Consider the following 20718-nt stretch of genomic DNA (forward strand, 5'->3'; position numbering starts at 1 on the left):
CTGTCTTCTGAATAGTTCTTTATTTATCTGTTTTTAGCAGGGTCAGATCGCGAGCTCCAAACTGTTCGTCAGATGATGATTGATTTTCTACAGAACCATTCTCAAGAATCAAGACCACCTGCTTGCCCTCCCTTAGATCCAATTCCGTAAGAACCTTGTTTGAAATAACACAAAATATTGTACACGTAGTATGCTACTCAAATAAAATGTCAAGACGATTTCCAAGGATAAAGAATGTTTTTGTATTTCTGTTTAACAAATACTTAGAGTAAGTTCATGTTGTGGGCAATGAGAACACTGAATTCTTCATGTACTAAATAGCTTTTCTTTTCTTAAAAGGTCCAGTGAGATTGCTTCTCTTTTTGACAAGACTAGCCATCATTATACTGCCATTGTGGTTGAAAGTAGTAACTCCTATGTTGGGCGAGAGGTAATGTGTGACTTGTGAATTTAATCCAATATTTAAATCATGAATATTACAATTGGGGTTGGAACTATGCATGTGAATAAAGGTGCGACTGCTTGCAGGATTGGCACATAAGTAGTGAAAGCCAGATCATATGCATTTAGAATATGACTAAGCCACGTGATGCCATAAGGCATTGGCTTTTAGTTTAGTCACAGAGAGGAGTGCGTTTTTTAAAGAAATGCAGTGTTACTTTTCTGACTATTTGGATTCCTTTCATTCCTTAGTAGAAGTTTAGTTTATCCTCCTCAATATTAGCAAAATACTTCTGTCAAACCTCACATCATCACAGGAAAAATATTTCAGATCATGGATGACATTGCTTTATCAGTATTAGAGAACCATTCATAAAGTTTGTTCCTGTTGGTCTGCTTTTGCAACATAGTTATTTTACTTTAATCTGTATGATATACTAGGTGTGTCTGTGTGGTCCATACATCACACTAATTAAAGTAGAAAAGCCACCAAAACCAAGACAATACAGAATATTGTAGTAAAACTCTTCGATGATGATCTTAGCTCAGTTTGTGCTGAGGTGTAGTAGACTCTGCAGGAATTGTATGATACTACATTTAGGGTATTGCATATCCTGTATGTTGTTATAATGTGGAAATAGGCTATGTTTTTATTGAATGTCTCAAATTGGCCCACGCTGCTAATGTTTCTTGGAGTCAGGGCTTAATTGCCCATTTAAATCTTATAACAGATTGTTGTGTGTGATGGATATCAATCAGTGAAGCAATTAAATATGTCATTGTAGCAAGTAAGTGAGGTAAGAACCCCTCTGGGGTACTTGGCACATCCAAAGGAAGGCTAAATAAAGACACAGCAGGGTCTTTTGCAGCAGAAAAGGGCCAATAAAATGCCAGACTGAAACAAGCTGCTTGGTGGGAGGGATGTAGATAATGCCAGTGCTAGCAGTGTGCTATACAACTTAAAAAGAAAAGGAGTACTTGTGGCACCTTAGAGACTAACCAATTTATTTGAGCATGAGCTTTCGTGAGCTACAGCTCACTTCATCGGATGCATACTGTGGAAACTGCAGAAGACATTATATACACAGAGACCATGAAACAATACCTCCTCCCACCCCACTCTCCTGCTGGTAATAGCTTATCTAAAGTGATCATCAAGTTGGGCCATTTCCAGCACAAATCCAGGTTTTCTCACCCTCCGCCCCCCCCCCCCAAACTCACTCTCCTGCTGGTAATAGCCCATCCAAAGTGACCACTCTCTTTAAAATGTGTATGAAAATCAAGGTGGGCCATTTCCAGCACAAATACAGGTTTTCTCACCACCCCCCACCCCTTTTTTTTTTTTTTTTTTCAAAAAAAACACACACACACACAAACTCACTCTCCTGCTGGTAATAGCTCATCCAAAGGGACCACTCTCCCTACAATGTGCATGATAATCAAGGTTTCAGAGGAACAGCCGTGTTAGTCTGTATTCGCAAAAAGAAAAGGAGTACTTGTGGCACCTTAGAGACTAACCAATTTATTTGAGCATGAGCTTTCGTGAGCTACAGCTCTGATGAAGTGAGCTGTAGCTCATGAAAGCTCATGCTCAAATAAATTGGTTAGTCTCTAAGGTGCCACAAGTACTCCTTTTCTTCTTATGATAATCAAGGTGGGCCATTTCCAGCACAAATCCAAGTTTAACCAGAACGTCGGGGGGGGGGGTAGGAAAAAACAAGGGGAAATAGGCTACCTTGCATAATGACTTAGCCACTCCCAGTCTCTATTCAAGCCTAAATTAATAGTATCCAATTTGCAAATGAATTCCAATTCAGCAGTTTCTCGCTGGAGTCTGGATTTGAAGTTTTTTTGTTTTAAGATAGCGACCTTCATGTCTGTGATTGCGTGGCCAGAGAGATTGAAGTGTTCTCCGACTGTTTTATGAATGTTATAATTCTTGACATCTGATTTGTGTCCATTTATTCTTTTACGTAGAGACTGTCCAGTTTGACCAATGTACATGGCAGAGGGGCATTGCTGGCACATGATGGCATATATCACATTGGTGGATGTGCAGGTGAACGAGCCTCTGATAGTGTGGCTGATGTTATTAGGCCCTGTGATGGTGTCCCCTGAATAGGTATGTGGGCACAGTTGGCAACGGGCTTTGTTGCAAGGATAGGTTCCTGGGTTAGTGGTTCTGTTGTGTGGTATGTGGTTGTTGGTGAGTATTTGCTTCAGGTTGGGGGGCTGTCTGTAGGCAAGGACTGGCCTGTCTCCCAAGATTTGTGAGAGTGTTGGGTCATCCTTCAGGATAGGTTGTAGATCTTTAATAATGCGTTGGAGGGGTTTTAGTTGGGGGCTGAAGGTGACGGCTAGTAGTGTTCTGTTATTTTCTTTGTTAGGCCTGTCCTGTAGTAGGTGACTTCTGGGAACTCTTCTGGCTCTATCAATCTGTTTCTTTACTTCCGCAGGTGGGTATTGTAGTTGTAAGAATGCTTGATGGAGATCTTGTAGGTGTTTGTCTCTGTCTGAGGGGTTGGAGCAAATGCGGTTGTATCACAGAGCTTGGCTGTAGACGATGGATCGTGTGGTATGGTCAGGGAGAAAGCTGGAGGCATGCAGGTAGGAATAGCGGTCAGTAGGTTTCCGGTATAGGGTGGTGTTTATGTGACCATTGTTTATTAGCACTGTAGTGTCCAGGAAGTGGATCTCTTGTGTGGACTGGACCAGGCTGAGGTTGGTGGTGGGATGGAAATTGTTGAAATCATGGTGGAATTCCTCAAGGGCTTCTTTTCCATGGGTCCAGATGATGAAGATGTCATCAATATAGCGCAAGTAGAGTAGGGGCGTTAGGGGACGAGAGCTGAGGAAGCGGTGTTCTAAGTCAGCCATAAAAATGTTGGCATACTGTGGGGCCATGCGGGTACCCATAGCAGTGCCGCTGATCTGAAGGTGTACATTGTCCCCAAATGTGAAATAGTTATGGGTAAGGACAAAGTCACAAAGTTCAGCCACCAGGTTAGCCGTGACATTATCGGGGATAGTGTTCTTGACGGCTTGTAGTCCATCTTTGTGTGGAATGTTGGTGTAGAGGGCTTCTACATCCATAGTGGCCAAGATGGTGTTATCAGGAAGATCACCGATGGATTGTAGTTTCCTCAGGAAGTCAGTGGTGTCTCGAAGGTAGCTGGGAGTGCTGGTAGCGTAGGGCCTGAGGAGGGAGTCTACATAGCCAGACAATCCTGCTGTCAGGGTGCCAATGCCTGAGATGATGGGGCGCCCAGGATTTCCAGGTTTATGGATCTTGGGTAGTAGATAGAATATCTCAGGTCGGGGTTCCAGGGGTGTGTCTGTGCGGATTTGATCTTGTGCTTTTTCAGGAAGTTTCTTGAGCAAATGCTGTAGTTGCTTTTGGTAACTCTCAGTGGGATCATAGGGTAATGGCTTGTAGAAACTCGTGTTGGAGAGCTGCCGAGCAGCCTCTTGTTCATATTCCGACCTATTCATGATGACAACAGCACCTCCTTTGTCAGCCTTTTTGATTATGATGTCAGAGTTGTTTCTGAGGCTGTGGATGGCATTGTGTTCTGCACGGCTGAGGTTATGGGGCAAGTGATGCTGCTTTCCCACAATTTCAGCCCGTGCACGTCGACGGAAGCAGTCTATGTAGAAGTCCAGTCTGCTGTTTCGACCTTCAGGAGGAGTCCACTAGAATCCTTCTTTTTGTAATGTTGGTAGGGAGGCCTCTGTGGATTAGTATGTTGTTCAGAGGTATTCTGGAAATATTCCTTGAGTCGGAGACGTCGAAAATAGGATTCTAGGTCACCACAGAACTGTATCATGTTCGTGGGGGTGGAGGGGCAGAAGGAGAGGCCCCGAGATAAGACAGCTGCTTCTGCTGGGCTGAGAGTATAGTTGGATAGGTTAACAATATTGCTGGGTGGGTTGAGGGAACCATTGCTGTGGCCCCTTGTAGCATGTAGTAGTTTAGAAAGTTTAGTGTCCTTTTTCTTTTGTAGAGAAGCAAAGTGTGCATTGTAAATGGCTTGTCTATACAACTTAGTTCTTGCCTCAAGGAGATGACTGTCTACTCCTGCATATAAATCTTTCTCTACGTGAATGGGTAGCTTTATGTGCCACATTGCCTAATTAAATGTGAAACTTAAGGACACTGACAAAATGTTGTGCCATCATTCTAGTGTAGACTGGATAGTAAGTATTTTCAGCCTCTTGAACTGAGGTATGAGGAAGTGGAAAATTATTTTCATATGAAATTTGGTTTGGCCCCATTTCACAATCTAAAGAGCTACGGTTAGCCTACACAACTTTTGTTAGTTTTCTACTACTGCCAAAATCTAGGATAAGTAACGAAAACAAATTGCATGATTACTAGGCATAATCTGTTTAGAAACATGCAGTGTGTGTTTGACCATTCTGATTACATTAGACAAGGAGCTGGCTAGTGGCAAAACTGGAGTTATTTGAGCTCAGAAAAATGGAAGCCAGTGCCTGAAATATTGGCTTTAAAATCCTTGTATGTATGTAACATGTCATCACAGACCAGTGGGTGTGTAACAGATACCATTTTATCTGTGTTTGGAGGCTTCTCCAGGACATTTCATCTGTCTGTCTCTGTCTCTCTCTCATATGTGGTCTTTAGACATGTGAGACTTGAGGTGGGGGAAGTCAGGATGGGCTAAGGAAAAATCCTACAGCTCAGAAGACAAGAAAAAATAGTTTCCCCCAGTGAAGTAAAATTTCTGTTGAACAGAAATTGTTAGTGTCCATGTTGGAATACTAATAAATACTAGGGCTGTTGAGAGATTAAAAAAATTAATTACATGATGAAACAATAATAGAATACCATTTATTTAAATATTTTGGGTGTCTTCTACATTTTCAAATATATTGATTTCAGTTACAACAGAGAATACAAAGTGTACAGTGTTCACTTAATATTTATTTTTATTACAAATATTTGCACTGTAAAAAACAAAAGAAATAGTATTTTTCAGTTCCCCCATTACAAGTACTGTAGTTGAACTTACAAATGTAGAATTATGTACAAAAAAACTGCATTCAAAACCAAAACAATGTAAAACTTTAGAGCCTACAAGTCCACTCAGTCCTACTTCACATTCAGCCAATTGCTCAGACAAACAAGTTTGTTTACATTTACGGGAGATACTGCTGCCTGCTTCTTGTTTACAATGTCATCTGAAAGTGAGTACAGATGTTTGTATGGCACTGTTGTAGCTGGCGTCGCAAAATATTTATGTGCCAGATGCACTAAAGATTCATATGTCTCTTCATGCTTTAACCACCGTTTCAGAGGATATGCATCCATGCTGATGACGGGTTCTGCTCGATAACGATCCAAAGCAGTATGGACCGACGCATGTTCATTTTCATCATTTGAGTCAGTTGCCACCAGCAGAAAGTTGATTTTCTTTTTTGGTGGTTCGGGTTCTGTAGTTTCCGCATCAGAGTGTTGCTTTTTTAACTCTTCTGAAAGCATTCTTCACACCTCGTCCCTCTCAGATTTTGGAAGACACTTCAGATTCTTAAATCTTGGGTCGAGTACTGTAGCTATCTCTAGAAATCTCACATTGGTACCTTCTTTGCATTTTGTCATATCTGCAGTGAAAGTGTTCTTAAAACAAACAACGTGTGCTGGGTCATATAACGCGAAATATATGGCAAAATGTTGGTAAAACAGAGCAGGAGACATACAATTCTCCCCCAAGGAGTTCAGTCACAAATTTAATTAACGCATTATTTTTCTGACCAGTGTCATCAGCATGGAAGCATGTCCTCTGAAATGGTGGCTGAAACATGAAGGGGCATATGAATGTTTAGCATATCTGGCACGTAAATACCTTGCAGTGCTGTCTACAAAAGTGCCATGTGAACGCCTGTTCTCACTTCAAGTGACATTGTAAGTAAGAAGCGGGCAACATAATGTCACGTAAATGTAAACAAACTTGTTTGTCTTGGAGACTGGCTGAACAAGAAGTAGGACTGAGTGAATTTACAGGCTCTAAAGTTTTACGTTGTTTTGTTTTCAAGTGCAGTTTATGTAACAAATTTCTAAATTTATAAATTGCACTTTCACAATAAGGAGATCACACTACAGTACTTCTATGAAGTGAGTTTGAAAAATACTATTTCTTTCATTTATCATTTTTAGAGTGCAAATATTTGTAATCAAAAATAATAAAATATAGGGAGCCAGTACACTTTGTATTCTGTGCTGTAATTTAAATAAATATATTTGAAAATGTAGAAAAACATCCAAAATATTTAATAAATATCAATTGATATGCTATTGTTTAACTGAGATTAATCACAATTAATTTTTTTAATCACGATTAATTTTTTGAGTTAATCGCATGAGCTAATTGCAATTAATCGACAGCCCTAATAAATATACGTACTTGGTGAATAGTAAGGTGGTTTTATCATCAGCTTCATTTACTTAAAAGTATGGTGCACTCCCTATAATATACTTGTCCTTTCTTACAAGAATTGGATATTATTTGAACAGTGTGTAACTCTTGTGTTGTCTTCTCATCACCCAGGTGATTTTAGACTTGATTCAGTATGAAAACATTATGGTAAAGAGAGTGCTGAATTCTGATAAGGCTTTTCTAGAGAAACTTGGTATTACCTCAATCCCTTCATGTTATCTGATCTATCCAAATGGGTCCCATGGATTAATTAACATGTAAGTACTATAGATCTGTAAGGAATACTTGCAGGACTTTGAGGAGTTCAGTTAAGCTTTAAAACCGTTGCCTTAGTTTCCTTGCATACAACTTAATGTATTTGATAACCAGGTTTTATTTGTGTGTTTAAATAAAGGCAATGTATCCCAATATGTGATCAGTACATTTTATTGATTGACGTTTAATGTTCAGACTCTTCATATTTGAAGAGACTGACTATCTCAGACCTTGTTGAGACAGCTATTCCATTGCGTATGAAAAATATCCTGTTCATATTTAATAATCTTATACTTATACAGCTGACTCTCTGCAGGAGTTTACAATGCACTGAAATGGACTAAGAGAACAAAAAATAGATTTCTCCCTCATCTTGGAGAAAAAACAAAATGCTGTAGTGCTTAGTTATAACTTCACTGCAGTGGTGAGTTTAGACTGCTCACAAACTTGCTTGTAAAATGAGTGCTAAAGAAGAATACTCCATCTATGAAATAGAAATTCCAGGCTGATGGTGTCAGTGCGAAGCGTTCAGAAAATATAAGCTGTTGAGCAGTAGCTAGTGACATGCTGATAGTCTAGTGATGTTGATAAACAGGAGATCATTGAGGTTTTGGGAAGAGACTCTGTATTAGTCATGTCTTCCACGGCCACCAGTCAGTATCACTGACTCATTACTGTGATGCCTTTGAGGGGAATATGTATGGTTTGGGACAAATCTGAAATAAAAATATTAAGTACCAAATCGCACACATCCTACTCGGTCAAATCACCGGTTGGATTCAGCGAAAGTGAACAAATAAGGTGTACAAATATGACCTGAAGTCTTTATGAAAATGGGATGTTGCTGTTAGTTTGAATGGTATTGCAAGCCACTGGTCCTAATTATTTTTGCTGCTGGTTCTAAAATTTGCAAACTTGCTGCCTTTTACCAAACTTGTAAAACAAAGAGTAAAGAAAACCAAATCTCGTATTTTACAGATATATTAAACTGTTCCTGTCAATCATTTAGCTTGAGCTGATTTTTAACCCTTACACTGTCCTTTCATATGCAGTTTGAAACCTCTTCGGTCTTTCTTTTCTTCCTATTTAAAATCACTGCCTGGTGTGAGAAGAAAACTTGTTTCACAACTTCCTCTACCAAAAAAGCAAAGTAAACAGGAGGGCACAGAAATCAAGGCATGGAAGGAATTTGATAAGTAAGTGATGCTGTTGAGCTTCAGTTTAATGGTTAGTAGTTAAAATCCACAGTTGTTATTGCCAAGTGGGAAGCTATAAAATAATTTATTTTAACATCTTACTGTAGTTGAAAGCTTTATTTGATTCCATAACTTCTCAAAGGATACGCCCGGAATTGAATAGCTGAGCAGAACAAAGGGATTGTGTGTGAATATTAAAGGGATCCAAGCACTAAAATGTCTTACGGATCACGTTGTACAGCATTGCTTTCGTTTGTTTCTTCAGCAGGATCCTTTTCGCAATATACTAGATACAATGGTAAATTAATTCAGCCCTAGCAGCAAAGATGTAATACTCTAGTTAGTGAATGTACCTTTCTTGCAATTATGACTGATGTTTTAGGGATTTTAAAGAAGCTTCAAGCAATATTTTCAATATGCGTTTGGAGCAAATGTCTGCATTTCTCTGGAAGAAAGTTCTGTTAGAGACCATTTTTATTTTAAACGCATGTTTTACTTAAAAAAAAAAAAAAAAAATCCAGAGCTCAGTTCTGCTTCCATTGGTGTCAGTGTGAGCAGGATTGAGGATCAAACTAGTATCTGAAATGTAGGGTTCACTAGTTTATTTTTTATTGGAAAACTTTAGCTTGTAAATCAATATCCCAGAGAAAAATAAAATCAGTATTAAAAATTTTAACAATCAGTTTTTGGCAAACCTACAGAAAACAGCGAACCCAGTATTTGTTTGTATAATGGTGAGTCAAGACACCACTAGAAAGTGTTAGGTAAATGCATATACATTAGAGAACCCTAAAGTCACCAGAAAAGATGTTTATCAGACCAAATCCACTTAGGTTTATGTTCACCCTCTGAGTGTTTGAGAGAAGGATACAAGAGCTTTGCAGTGAGATAATCCTTCAGCATCTTTAGCTGGAAAAGATGTAGGACTGAGTGCTTCCATTTTGTACTTATTTTCATTTTTTGTTATGGTTACTATTAAAGTGTCAGCCCTGTTTGTTTTGTTTTTTGACAGATGGCTGTTACTTTCTTTTAACAGTTTATATAGAATATTGTGTTTTGATAACTGATTTTTGTAGCTAATGAGTATCTTATTAATGTGAATGATTCTATCAATCTTGGTGCTTGTACAATACAATTTTTTATAAAAGATCACTATATAAGTATCTCCCAGCTAGATTGTTTGTGTGCTTGATGATTTAATACTGACAAGTCAGCAGACCTACTAATAAACTTTTTATAACTGTTATTAAGTGAATACATTGTTTACTAAAGAGGTGACACTTGGCCACTCGGAATATGTCTGTAGTCTGTATCATTCAGAATGCAGCTGTCACAGTTCCCGAGATACTTGTATCTCTAACCTCTTCATGGCCTCCATGAGGGGATGCGACTTGGGTCTCTAGTCATCCCCTTTCTTGCAGGAGCCAACATTCCTCCCCTTCCAGACAGGGGATTTAGTCTAAAATCCCTCCTGCAATTCACTTCGATCACCTTAGCAGGTCTGAGTTTAGTTCAGCACCTGACATCTTGCTCTCTCTCAGGGGCTATGACAGGGTTAATCAATGTCCAGCCAGCCTTCATAAATCAAAGTATTTATTTGGAACCAAAAGCCTCATAGAGAAAACATATCTTGAAAACAATAAACAGCTTATATGCCTGCCTCCCTTACCACGTATCACCCGTCTTCAACATGGAGATGCTGGTAGATTTCAAACTTTTTCTGCGGGCTGTGTCCTTCCTGTCATAGCCTTTTGTCAGTTCTTGAGTCCAGTGAGAGTGACCTCCCTCCTGTAGCAGGCTTGGCAGTTCTTTGTTTGATAACCTCTTTCAACCAGTTCAAAGCAGGGTAGTTCATTTTCCTCATGTGTGGTGCCTTTCCAGACTTGTTTACCTGCCTAGGTATTTACATTAATTATTCCCCAGTAATTTTAGTTCCTGATAATTCATTCATGCTTAGGTGACTTCCACACAGTCACTCCTTTGTCTCAGAAAAGAAATTAACCCCTACACACATGGCAGAACAATACAAAGGGAGAGGGGAAACTGAGTCTCCCACTTCTTTTCATAAAAATAAATCAGAAGTTTCCCAGTTCTCCACTGCAGCTTTTCATGTGTTTTTAGGTGTTCTGTTATCGTTATGCAACCATTGTTGTCAGAATAAGCTGGTTTTCTGATTTGATCAGCTCTCTTAAATCTACTGTTTAATCATGTGGGTTATAAGACATAAGGATCCTCAGGAATTTTTTGAAACATTAGGCTGTCGGGTCTGTATCCAATTCTGTTTGTTCTGCTGTGTTGCTGTATTTTGTACTAACTTGGGCTTGTAATCGAAAAGCACTGAAGGATACAAACTCTTAAGTTGTTTATATTTTGTTCAATTGCTTGTCTGTGGGTGGTGGTGGTGTAAATATAGAAATATTTTCCATGATTGTTGCTACTCTGAGGAAGGAAGGTGCTGAGGTCTCATTCATCTCAAATGTCTGCTTTATCCATAGCCATCAGTGGGTGACTGACTGTCACAAGACCTTCTGTAATTGACTGACTCTTAAATACGCTATGGTGCACAAGGTCTCTCTAGTGGGACTGCTGCATTTGGGGAGTATTTCTAAATTCCATCTTTCTTAATATGGGGTTATTTTCATTTTTGTTGTGGTCAGTTTCCTTGGCATTGTTCCTCATCAAAGATACTTCTGTTAAACAAAAGGCTTGTCCCCTCACAGCCTGTTGTTCTCTACTTTATATTTAACTGTGTAGAGAAGTCACAAGCTGTGACACCAGCAATTTGCTTGCTGATAGAATCTCAGGGTTATGATTTCTCTAGAGGGAGAAATTGGGAGGTAGAAAGTTCTTACTCAAACACAAGATAACTTTTTATGCAGTTGTGCTTCATTTGTCTATTCTCTGAACTAGTGGCATAAAATTGCTGTTCTAAAATTAGAGTACTGTGGAAGCCATTAAACTTGACATTCATGGTACTAGGTACTGCACTGTATATTCCTGCCCTTGGAATAGAAGATACTGCAATCACTGTGGAACTGCAGATTATGAGGTTTGAATAGTGCCCACTACATATCAGTTTTACCATAATGACTGGTGAGAAAATGAGTGAAAGAAAGCTGCCTCAATTTTTAACATTATATATATGTGTGTGTGTGTGTGTGTGTTTTAGAGCTAAGCTGTACATGGCTGACCTTGAATCAGGATTGCATTACCTACTCAGGGTAGAGCTTGCCACTCACAAGACGCTTGAGGGAGCTGAGCTAAAGACCTTCAAGGATTTTGTTACAGTCATTTCCAAGGTATACACTTCTAGTCTTTGATTACATTCACTTGAGTCTTACAAATATAATGTAAAATTTATTATTTGACAGAATATTTTATGTTTCTGAAAATGTCTTTCAGAGTGCCCTTAAAAATGTACATGTTTTGGTTGCTACAGTATCTTAGATATAGAAATTCTGTTATGCTTCTGTAGATAAACCTGAAGGATTAAAATGCACTTTGTCGCATTGCATGGCTCAGAATGAAATAAGGATTCTGGTTGTCCCAGACCTGTGAAAATTGGGATGGTTGCTCAGATTTTTCTGGATAGGTAGTAATCGTAACTGAGCATAGATTATTCCACCCCCCACCCCCCCAACACACACACACACTCTGGATTCTTGGACTTTGTTAAAGTAACTTTAAAATTGTTGTGCCTATGTGACCACATACAGTGTTTAGAAAATTAGGTTGGACTTCTAACAATACAGCTGACTTTAATCAAGAGTTTTGAACATAGCTGATGAGCACCATATTTCAAAGACTCTAAACAGTGTCACCTCATGGGTGTTGTGAGGATAAACCCTTTAATGTTTGAGGTGCTCAGATACTGTGACAATGATGGGAGTTTAGTTGGTGCTTTTGCTTTGGACTTACTTGTCCTAAAGTTTAGACATTTTTAAAGTGAGTCTGACACGAAGAAAATGTGACTTAGAAAAATTCTAATGTTTTAACGGTTAAAAGTGACCGCCAGTTAAACATGAGCTGCAGTGTCTCTCCATATTTCAATATCAAGTAATTAACAGATTGTATTTGTTTGTTTGTAAACAAAGCAAATCAGTGGCTGTTTAGAGGGACAATAAGATTTATATAACATTTCCAAGTATCTGGCATTATGTGAAAATCAGTCAGACAGGTTCTTACCCCCTATGACAGTCAGAGGTCAGAAATCTCTAGCTGGCCTCATTTCCTTTAAGAAAGTGTAGTGCTAATCTGTCCATCATATTATCCCTAAAACAGCCTCTTTTCTTCCTGATGGATCCTGGCCAGCTAATGTAATTTATTTTCCTGGCTATTAGTGAATAAATGGGGAATGCTCCCTTCTAGGCAGCAGAAAGGTTTTTTATTTTTGTATTTTTTTAACACTTTCTTAAACGTTTCTCTTCTGATATTTCACATTTTAGTCACAATTCTGATTTCTTTCCTGTGTGGTTCTTTACACCAAAGGACTTCATAAAATGTAGCATACTGCATTGATGCCATAATTTAGTTTATTTGAGGTTTTGTTTTTAAGAACTTAACTCCTTTTTAAACTAAATATTTTGTGATCAATTAATAAAAACATCGGTGTGAACCTCGATTTCAGGACTTTGTACACCAGCCTCATTTCTGAAGAAGAGCATTTACAGTGCTGCTACATCACTAAAGTCTGTGCTCCCATCTCCTGCTCAGGGATTTTCATTGTTGTAGGATTCGTTTCTTGGCTATTTGTGCAACTTGCAGTAGCCCTTTCTTTCATTTGCACTGGTCAGCATTACTTTGGGAAGGTATTATATCTATGCACTTAAAGTTATGTCTATCAAATACAGTATCAGTATTTCAGTTGTGTACAGTTTACTCCTATTACGGTAGTTGATAGGAACCCCAAATCAAAGATTAGGGCTCTTTGTGCTAGGTGTTATGCAGATAGCAAAGAAAGCAGTTGCTGCTCAAGAGTTTTTCATTAAACCAATTAAGAGAGCTCTGGGCTGGAGGAAGAGTCAGAAGAGGAGAGCACACATTGGACCATGACTCAAGTAGTTGGAAGGAACCAGTTATCTACCAGGACGTATCTTATAAACAGTTGAACAGTTACTGCAGAATGAACTTGCGTTTCTATAGCATCTCGCATCCTAACGGTCTCTGCATATCTGATAAAGCAGATAGAGGGACAACTTCCCCTACTGTTGAAATGCTGCTACCTTTGGAACTGTTTAACATAGAGTGTTTCCGCTTCCTGTCCTAAGCTGTTGTGTACAGACTCCTATGTGCAGTTAAAAAAGCATGAGGAATTTAAGTATGCAAATTGTACGTACCCAAATATAAATTGATCTGGACCAGTTGGATTGGGACCTGTGTTCCACATAAATAATACTGAAAAGCGCCATTGGCAAGCAACTCTCTTTACAACTCATCAAAGACAGCAGCATGGTAGAGTTTGTCTTGTCTTGCATCCGTGTCACTGACAGGAAATTTGTATCCAAAGTGTTGTGTCTGTACTTGTGATTGAGGTCTCTGATGCTATATGCAGTATAGTCAGAGCAGTTTACAAGTTTATGCATCATTTTTTTTTTTAAAGGTCAGTTCCTAACAGAGAACTGAAAAGCTTTTGGAAATTAAAACTCCCCGAACTGTAATAACATGAAAGTAGACTTACAAATTACAATGCACTTCCAATTGTAGAAGTGACATTACATCTCAAATAAAGTAGGGTCAGATTGAGTCAAAAGTTTGATGGGAAATCTCCATGGAAGGCCTAACTTTTGTAGGAAGCATTGTGACACTCTTCCACTGGAGTCAGTATTGAACCAATACTCTGGCATTATTATTATTTATTTGTATTAGGGGCTGGTATCATTCAGGAGAGGTGTGAAAATGAGGTCCTGAACATTAAAAGTCCGCTGGAAGTGCCTGCCAGAATTCCATCTTGAGGTGTATTCTGCAGTTTGGATACAGTTTTTTTTCATGTTCTGTCCTAAACTGCTGTATTGTATTTTTCTGTGTGCTGTAAAATACCAGCTTCATTTCAGTGGTGAGCAAAGTATGTGTACAGATGTTAAATTAATGCAAAGTGGTTATTCACTGAAAAATATAATAAGTGATTAATTCCAATTGTGTGTAACAAAAAATCTAGTATGGCAAGTTTAATTAAAGCTTATAAGAAGTAAAAACATTTTAAAATATGAATTGGTCTCGCTGTAATGAGTGCTTTAAAATCTATGGGTACTTTCTTATTTCTGTTAGTTATTTCCTGGCCGTCAGCCCGTGGTGAAGTTGTTAGAGACCTTGCAAGAGTGGCTGGTGAGCCTTCCATTAGACAAAATCCCTTATGATGCTATCCTAGATCTGGTCAACAACAAAATGCGGGTAAGCTGTTACGAGTTTCCAGCATAAAATACAACATTAATAAAGGATAAGGTTCTGTATAAATCCAAGACACCACTTACTGATGCCTCCCTTGGGCATAATGCAGTTATAAGAAGGTTAAAATGGAAATAAAGTGAATTCATTAACCAGAAAAAAAATCCCTATGAAGGAACGTAAATGAGAGAAATGAAGTACAGTGCAGCATAGCACAGCCCTCTGTGTATGAATGTGCAGTTACTGATGTTACAGATCTTTCCTTTGCCATGCTCAGATAATTCAATGTCTCTGATGAAAATGTTTGCTCAATATCCTTTAAAAGAGAGACACGCACACATAAAATATGAACATCGCCTTTCTGGCAGAGAAGGGCAGGATCAGACTGTTTAGCACAAATCAGTTCTACACATTTATTGTATGTTGAGACACACCTCCCTCTTTATTTCCTTCTCCTCTGATGAATGGGATTTTTAGGACTTTGAATTGGACCAGTTATTTCCAGCACTGTGGGCCAGAGTTTAAAAGCTGGCAAAGTTAGCCATTGTGATTTTACATTAACCCTGAAGACTTTTCAGAAACTTATTAATGTACTGACCTAGAACAGGTGTTGAGGAGAATAAAAAAAAATTCTTTGTCTAGTGTTTTTATAAAGAATCTTACAAATTAGGATGTCTTATATTTTCCATCACACTAATTTATAGTGTTTAAGAGAGAAGTATTATGTCCTGCTTTAATGCTTACACAAAAAAATATTTAATAATTCATGAGAATAGCCCAGACTACTTAAACTCTACGTTCCTTTAAACGTGAATTTAATAGCTTCAACTTAATACACTTTCACAAATGGATCATCTTTATTTTAAATTAGGATCTACTGTCATTAACAGTAGTGTTAACTAATAAATTTGGAGGCTGATCCTGGAGTGTGCTGAGTGTCTGTGGAGGACTGGGTACCCTCAGTTCCCTTTCATTTCAGTGGGAATCGAGAACTTCATCTTGCAGGTTTGGGCCATTCTGATCTGAACTGAGCATTTCATTAAACTGCCTTTTTTTGGAAAGGTGCTAGTTGGGAAAATGCATTAACTAAGGCTATGTCAGTGTAGACAGGTGTGCAGAGTACAAGTACTGTGTGTGTAGCTATGCACCATAGTGAAAGGCAGGCTGTGTCCACACTTGTCCTTGCAGTGTATAGCTGCACTTGGCTGTGGAAGACTCCTGCATGGGGAGACGGTGAGGAAAGGCTCTAGCCACGGGGAGCAGCCAAAGCCTTTCCCTGCTCCCTCCCCCTGGCCAGAGCCTTTCACTGTGGTGGGGAAATGCTCCAGCAGCAGAAACGACTAAAAATAGCAGAGTAGACATGGGAGGCATGGCTTGGGAATGGAGAGAGCGATGTAAGGCATGGAACCTAGGGGTTCAGGCATTTAGTCTACTCACCTAAGCTGTGTTTCATCATCAACGCTGCTGTTGATTCCTGTAGCTGGTCATGCAGTGTCTGTACTCCACACACCACTGTAAAGGTAGACCTACCTTATATTTAACCAGAAGATAATACTCCACTCAAAGAATGTCCAAACATCAACCTGTAATATCAGCATTGTACATGTTTGGATATATGGGCTTGCTTGTCTTAGGCCCTTTTCTGCCTAAGGCGCATAAAGGTCTGTTTCTTTTAACTGACTTATTGAAATTACCAGGTAAACACAACAAAAAGAGGTGCACACATACCCAACCTATCTCATACGTTCAGGAGCAATTAACAGACGTGATAAATTCAGTAGGAAAGTGTCATTTTCAAGTAATGTGGTCCCAGACTGGACACATTTTAAAGAATATTTTCTTTTCAGATTTCTGGAATATTTCTCACTAATCACATTCAGTGGGTCGGCTGTCAGGGGAGCAAACCAGAGCTGAGAGGTTATACGTGTTCGCTCTGGAAGCTGTTCCACACCTTAACTGTTCAAGCTGCAGTTCGACCAAAAGCCTTAATCAACACAGGTAAGCAGCAGTTATGCAGGAGAACTAAAGGAGGGGAGATCTTGATGAGGCAATCTAGCTGTGAATAAATTAGCATAACAAATACTGGATTTGAATAAATCTCTGCTCAGAGATCACACACACACACACTTTAATAAAAGATGCACTCCAGTTCCATGGAGGACATTGACATCCAAGGCTCAGTGTTTCAATTCTGGACCAGTAGGGGTCAGGGCATATCTGCTTTGTTGCAACCCTTCTGGTTGACTCAAGAACTGTTTTGATGGGCTCTGAAAGGAGCAACAGCCATCCCTTCTCCCCTGCAAGAGTGGTTAAGTTAGGTACATTGCCTTGAAGATGGGGGGGGGGGGGGAAATGAAACCCGGATGAGTGAGAATGTCTTTGAAACACTGAACTGATGTTTCTCCCAATGGAGTGGGAGGGGGTATGTAAATCTATTTGTTAGGATAGATCATAGCTGATATTTTTTTTAAAAAATTTAAATTAGTAGTTCAGCTAAACTAGTTTATAAAGCAAAATAATTGGTCATGAACCAATTGATGTAATTTTTATAGATACTAAATCACAGGACTGAATAATTATTTCAATTGCATTTTCATATTGTTGGTCCACCAGGAAAGTTTGTGTCCATAAGCAACATTTCTTGTTTAATAGCAGACACACTGTATAATTACTTACTTGTCTTTTACACAGGGGGGTCAGGAAAATTTGGTATTGATTCATATTTAAGAAGCTTGTTAGTCAGATGCACATTTTATTTCCATCATGGTCAGAAGACTGAATTATTGATGCTAAAATAAAATTTTCTAAATCATTTTTTATTTGATAGGACAGTATTTGTTTTTATTCTTGCTCTGTTGTATTTTTAAAATACTTGCACTGATTATAATGTCAAAGCAATGTAATGGAAGAGTTCTGGAAATGTTATAGCAAATGGATAAATTATGGAATACCTTTTAAATCATCCCTTCAGGAATAGGGCAAGAATAATCTGAGGTTGGAAACTACCCAATTACAATTAAAATTGAGGCAATTCATTTCCCTTAATTATGGCCCCAAATGCTCTGTATGTTAAGAATCCACTTTGGCTTCCATCAGTCAAAAGGGACTATTTAGTGATCGAGAATATGGAGGTTTGTACCTTTTTGCTGATATACCTGTTTGAGAGAGACTTTGTAAAACAAAATGGACAATTAATCTAGGCAGAGCCAGGCTATAGGAAGCCTGTGTGGAATAACCCTGTGTCCAGATATGTGGATTGGAGTCACAAAAACAATTTTCAGGCAAGAAATGTCCTTGAAAGATAAAATTCTAGGAAGAATGTCCCCACGTGGCCAACGTCAGAAACTGGTTCAATTTTTTCCAGTTGCCATTTGTAACAGGCCAGTTTAAAAAAAAAATGGTTCTGTGGTTGAACTCCCAAATTATAGGCACAAATGTTTGTGCAGCATTATTTGCAGACACAATTAAGGTTGCTTAATTGTCTTAGCTGGACTCCATCTACAAATTAGGTAGTTCAGCATCTAACTGGCAGTACTTGTACATTTATAGTTGTGGAAAGACAGGTTAAATCCCTTTTAGAAGTTAACACCAGTAGTGCCTAGTGAAGAGCACACCCTAGAGAGGCACATTGGATGGCACGGCACTGACAGCCAGCATAAGTTACACCTCCCGGTGCTCTTCATTCACTCATTCCACTTGTCATAAAAATGCTGTAATTTAGCAGTATGTTTGGTTTTTTTGTTGTCCATAATTTAACTACACAAAATGGAATCTTAAATTGCTCCCATATTGCAAGTGTGTTTTCAAGGAAGGCAGAAATTTAAAGTATACTCTAGAACCTGAAAAATCTTCAGTACAGTACACTTAGCTATCAATTTAAATTGAGGCAGATATTTGATCACTTCTTATGGTGAAAGAATTGGGTCAGTCTGAGACTGTCGGATTATGTCTTGGGAGGTTTTCCTCTCCTTATTGCTTGTTTAAATCCCATCTACTAAAAAGCATGATGCACTCCCTAATCCTTCCCACCACAGGTAGGGTTTTATGATTCTTGTCCACTTTAAAGATTAGGGTTACCCTGAATTGCAGTAGTTTGGGAGGAAAGAGAAAAGGAGGATTACACGATGATACATGGCAGATGTTAATAGAAGATCCATCTTTGGGCTGATAAAAGAAAAACAAACAATGAGCCATTTTGCGTTTGGATTTTTTATTTTTTAAAAGCAACAGTATTTTCTTGGTAGTTCTAGTTACTTGTAGAGTATGATAGCTAAGGTGAATTTGCTCTAGTTTTCTTAACATATTGTTTCCTCCAATATATATTTGCAGATACATTGTTAAAATGTTGATCTGTGTGGTCTGATCCTGCAACAAGATTGGTGTAAAGGAGTCTAGTGGAATCTTAGCGCTTAAAATCATTGCAAGAATTCAATCCTGCAATCCTTAGTTATATGAGCTGTCCTGTTGAGAACATGGGGCTATTCGCATGAGTAAATATTACATGTGTAAGGTTTTGCAGGATGCAGTCCTATATTTGTTTTATTGATAACATCCAAATTTTCTCAAGAATCTGTAAATCCATAAAATGACTAGGAACTGTCAAAAGATGAACATTGTGATGCTTGAGATTTCAAGGATGTAGAATTTTAAGAGTTAATGTATATGGTTATGTATATGCGTGTGATTCTTTGCTCCTATATAAGGGGGCTGAGTTTGCCAATAATCTGAAGAATAGTATAAACTGCGTTTGTTTAAAAAAAATTAAAAGATCAATCTTTAAAATACTGTTGCTTAGTAATAGTTTTGTTTTGCCTGAAATTCATGTTGGCTTTCTAAAATTATTTTTCAGCAGTTCTTTTAATACTCACATTTAATCTGCTTTAATCTCAGTTGTTTTTTTTATTTATACATGTCTGTTCAATCACAGATATTGAATGTCTGAGTAGAGATTGTTCACCATTTATTACTTCTCTTTGGTTTCAAATAATTTCTTTTTATGTTTTGAGCTTTCATGTTTACAGCATAATGCTGCTGTTTTCGTTGCCTACATGTGTTTTATGAATAGACCCTTGTACATATGTTTCTGGAGTACATAAACAGTTAATATTTTTAATAGCTTGTACTAACAATTTTTCCAGTGAACAGGGCAGGAGGTTATAGATGCACTACAGAACTGTTTTGAAATTAAAAAGTACTTCAAATATAATTATATTTAACAATAGTAAATGTAAATAAAATTTTGCATATGCCATTAGAAAGATATATTCAGTTAAATGCTGTAATCAGTTATGGTAGAACCTTACTGTAGCTCATCCCATTGCAGATTGTTGAGCTTTTGTTCAGCTACAGTAGTTGCTAATTCAGTCAGTCAATTCAATCCAGGGTGTTACATCACAAAATATACTACATTTGACAAAGGTTTTTACATCAATTATTTATGATCATTCATAGTATACTAGTAAATATACTACAGTGTGTTTTACAGGAGAAGTTAAGTATACTAGTCAGACGTCTGTACACAGCTCTGCAATTACATCTTTGAGAAGTACAGTAAGACCACTCTGTTGCTGACTACGGGCCCATGGACTTGAATAAGGACTGCTTGTAGAAGTAAACCGTGCATGCAGTCATAACGGCAGGATAAGGCTCTTCGTTTGAAGAGGTCTTAGCACTTTTTCTGCACTCCATAATAATGCACTCATGTATCTTCAGCATGGACATGTAAACACTATGAACCAATCGTCATGATTTTATCAGAAAATCATTCCAAAATTCTTATAAGTGTTAAGTAAAGTCACTGTATTAAATATACATATATGTATGCCTTCGTGTTTATGTAAATGTAGTAAGAAGGGGATATTTGTGTTCCTCAAACTTACGGAGAATATTAATGAAAGGTGAGAGGCAGATTGGGGCTACTGAGACATTGTTACCTCTTAGAGGGGTTTTGCTGTTTGGGTTTTTTTAAATGAGGTCACCCATCATTATAG

The 20718-nt window shown here is 38.2% G+C and overlaps 1 protein-coding gene across 6 annotated transcripts in view; it reads left to right on the plus strand.

The window, feature by feature from the left end:
- QSOX2 (quiescin sulfhydryl oxidase 2) overlaps positions 1-20718 on the plus strand; it is a 43780-nt gene that overhangs the window by 14884 nt on the left and 8178 nt on the right. For 2 of the 6 annotated variants that reach the window (XM_073313753.2, XM_073313755.2), the window contains exons 4-10: positions 38-146; positions 340-430; positions 7008-7153; positions 8204-8347; positions 11517-11646; positions 14612-14734; positions 16576-16726. In XM_073313753.2, the coding sequence (XP_073169854.2) occupies positions 38-146; positions 340-430; positions 7008-7153; positions 8204-8347; positions 11517-11646; positions 14612-14734; positions 16576-16726 (894 nt within the window). The remainder of the gene's footprint in view (positions 1-37; positions 147-339; positions 431-7007; positions 7154-8203; positions 8348-11516; positions 11647-14611; positions 14735-16575; positions 16727-20718) is intronic. The other 4 variants (XM_073313754.2, XM_073313756.2, XM_073313757.2 and 1 more) reach the window with 3 other exon arrangements.

Source organism: Lepidochelys kempii, chromosome 16 (genome assembly GCF_965140285.1).
Source record: "Lepidochelys kempii isolate rLepKem1 chromosome 16, rLepKem1.hap1, whole genome shotgun sequence".
In the NCBI taxonomy this organism is placed as follows: Eukaryota; Metazoa; Chordata; order Testudines; family Cheloniidae; genus Lepidochelys; species Lepidochelys kempii.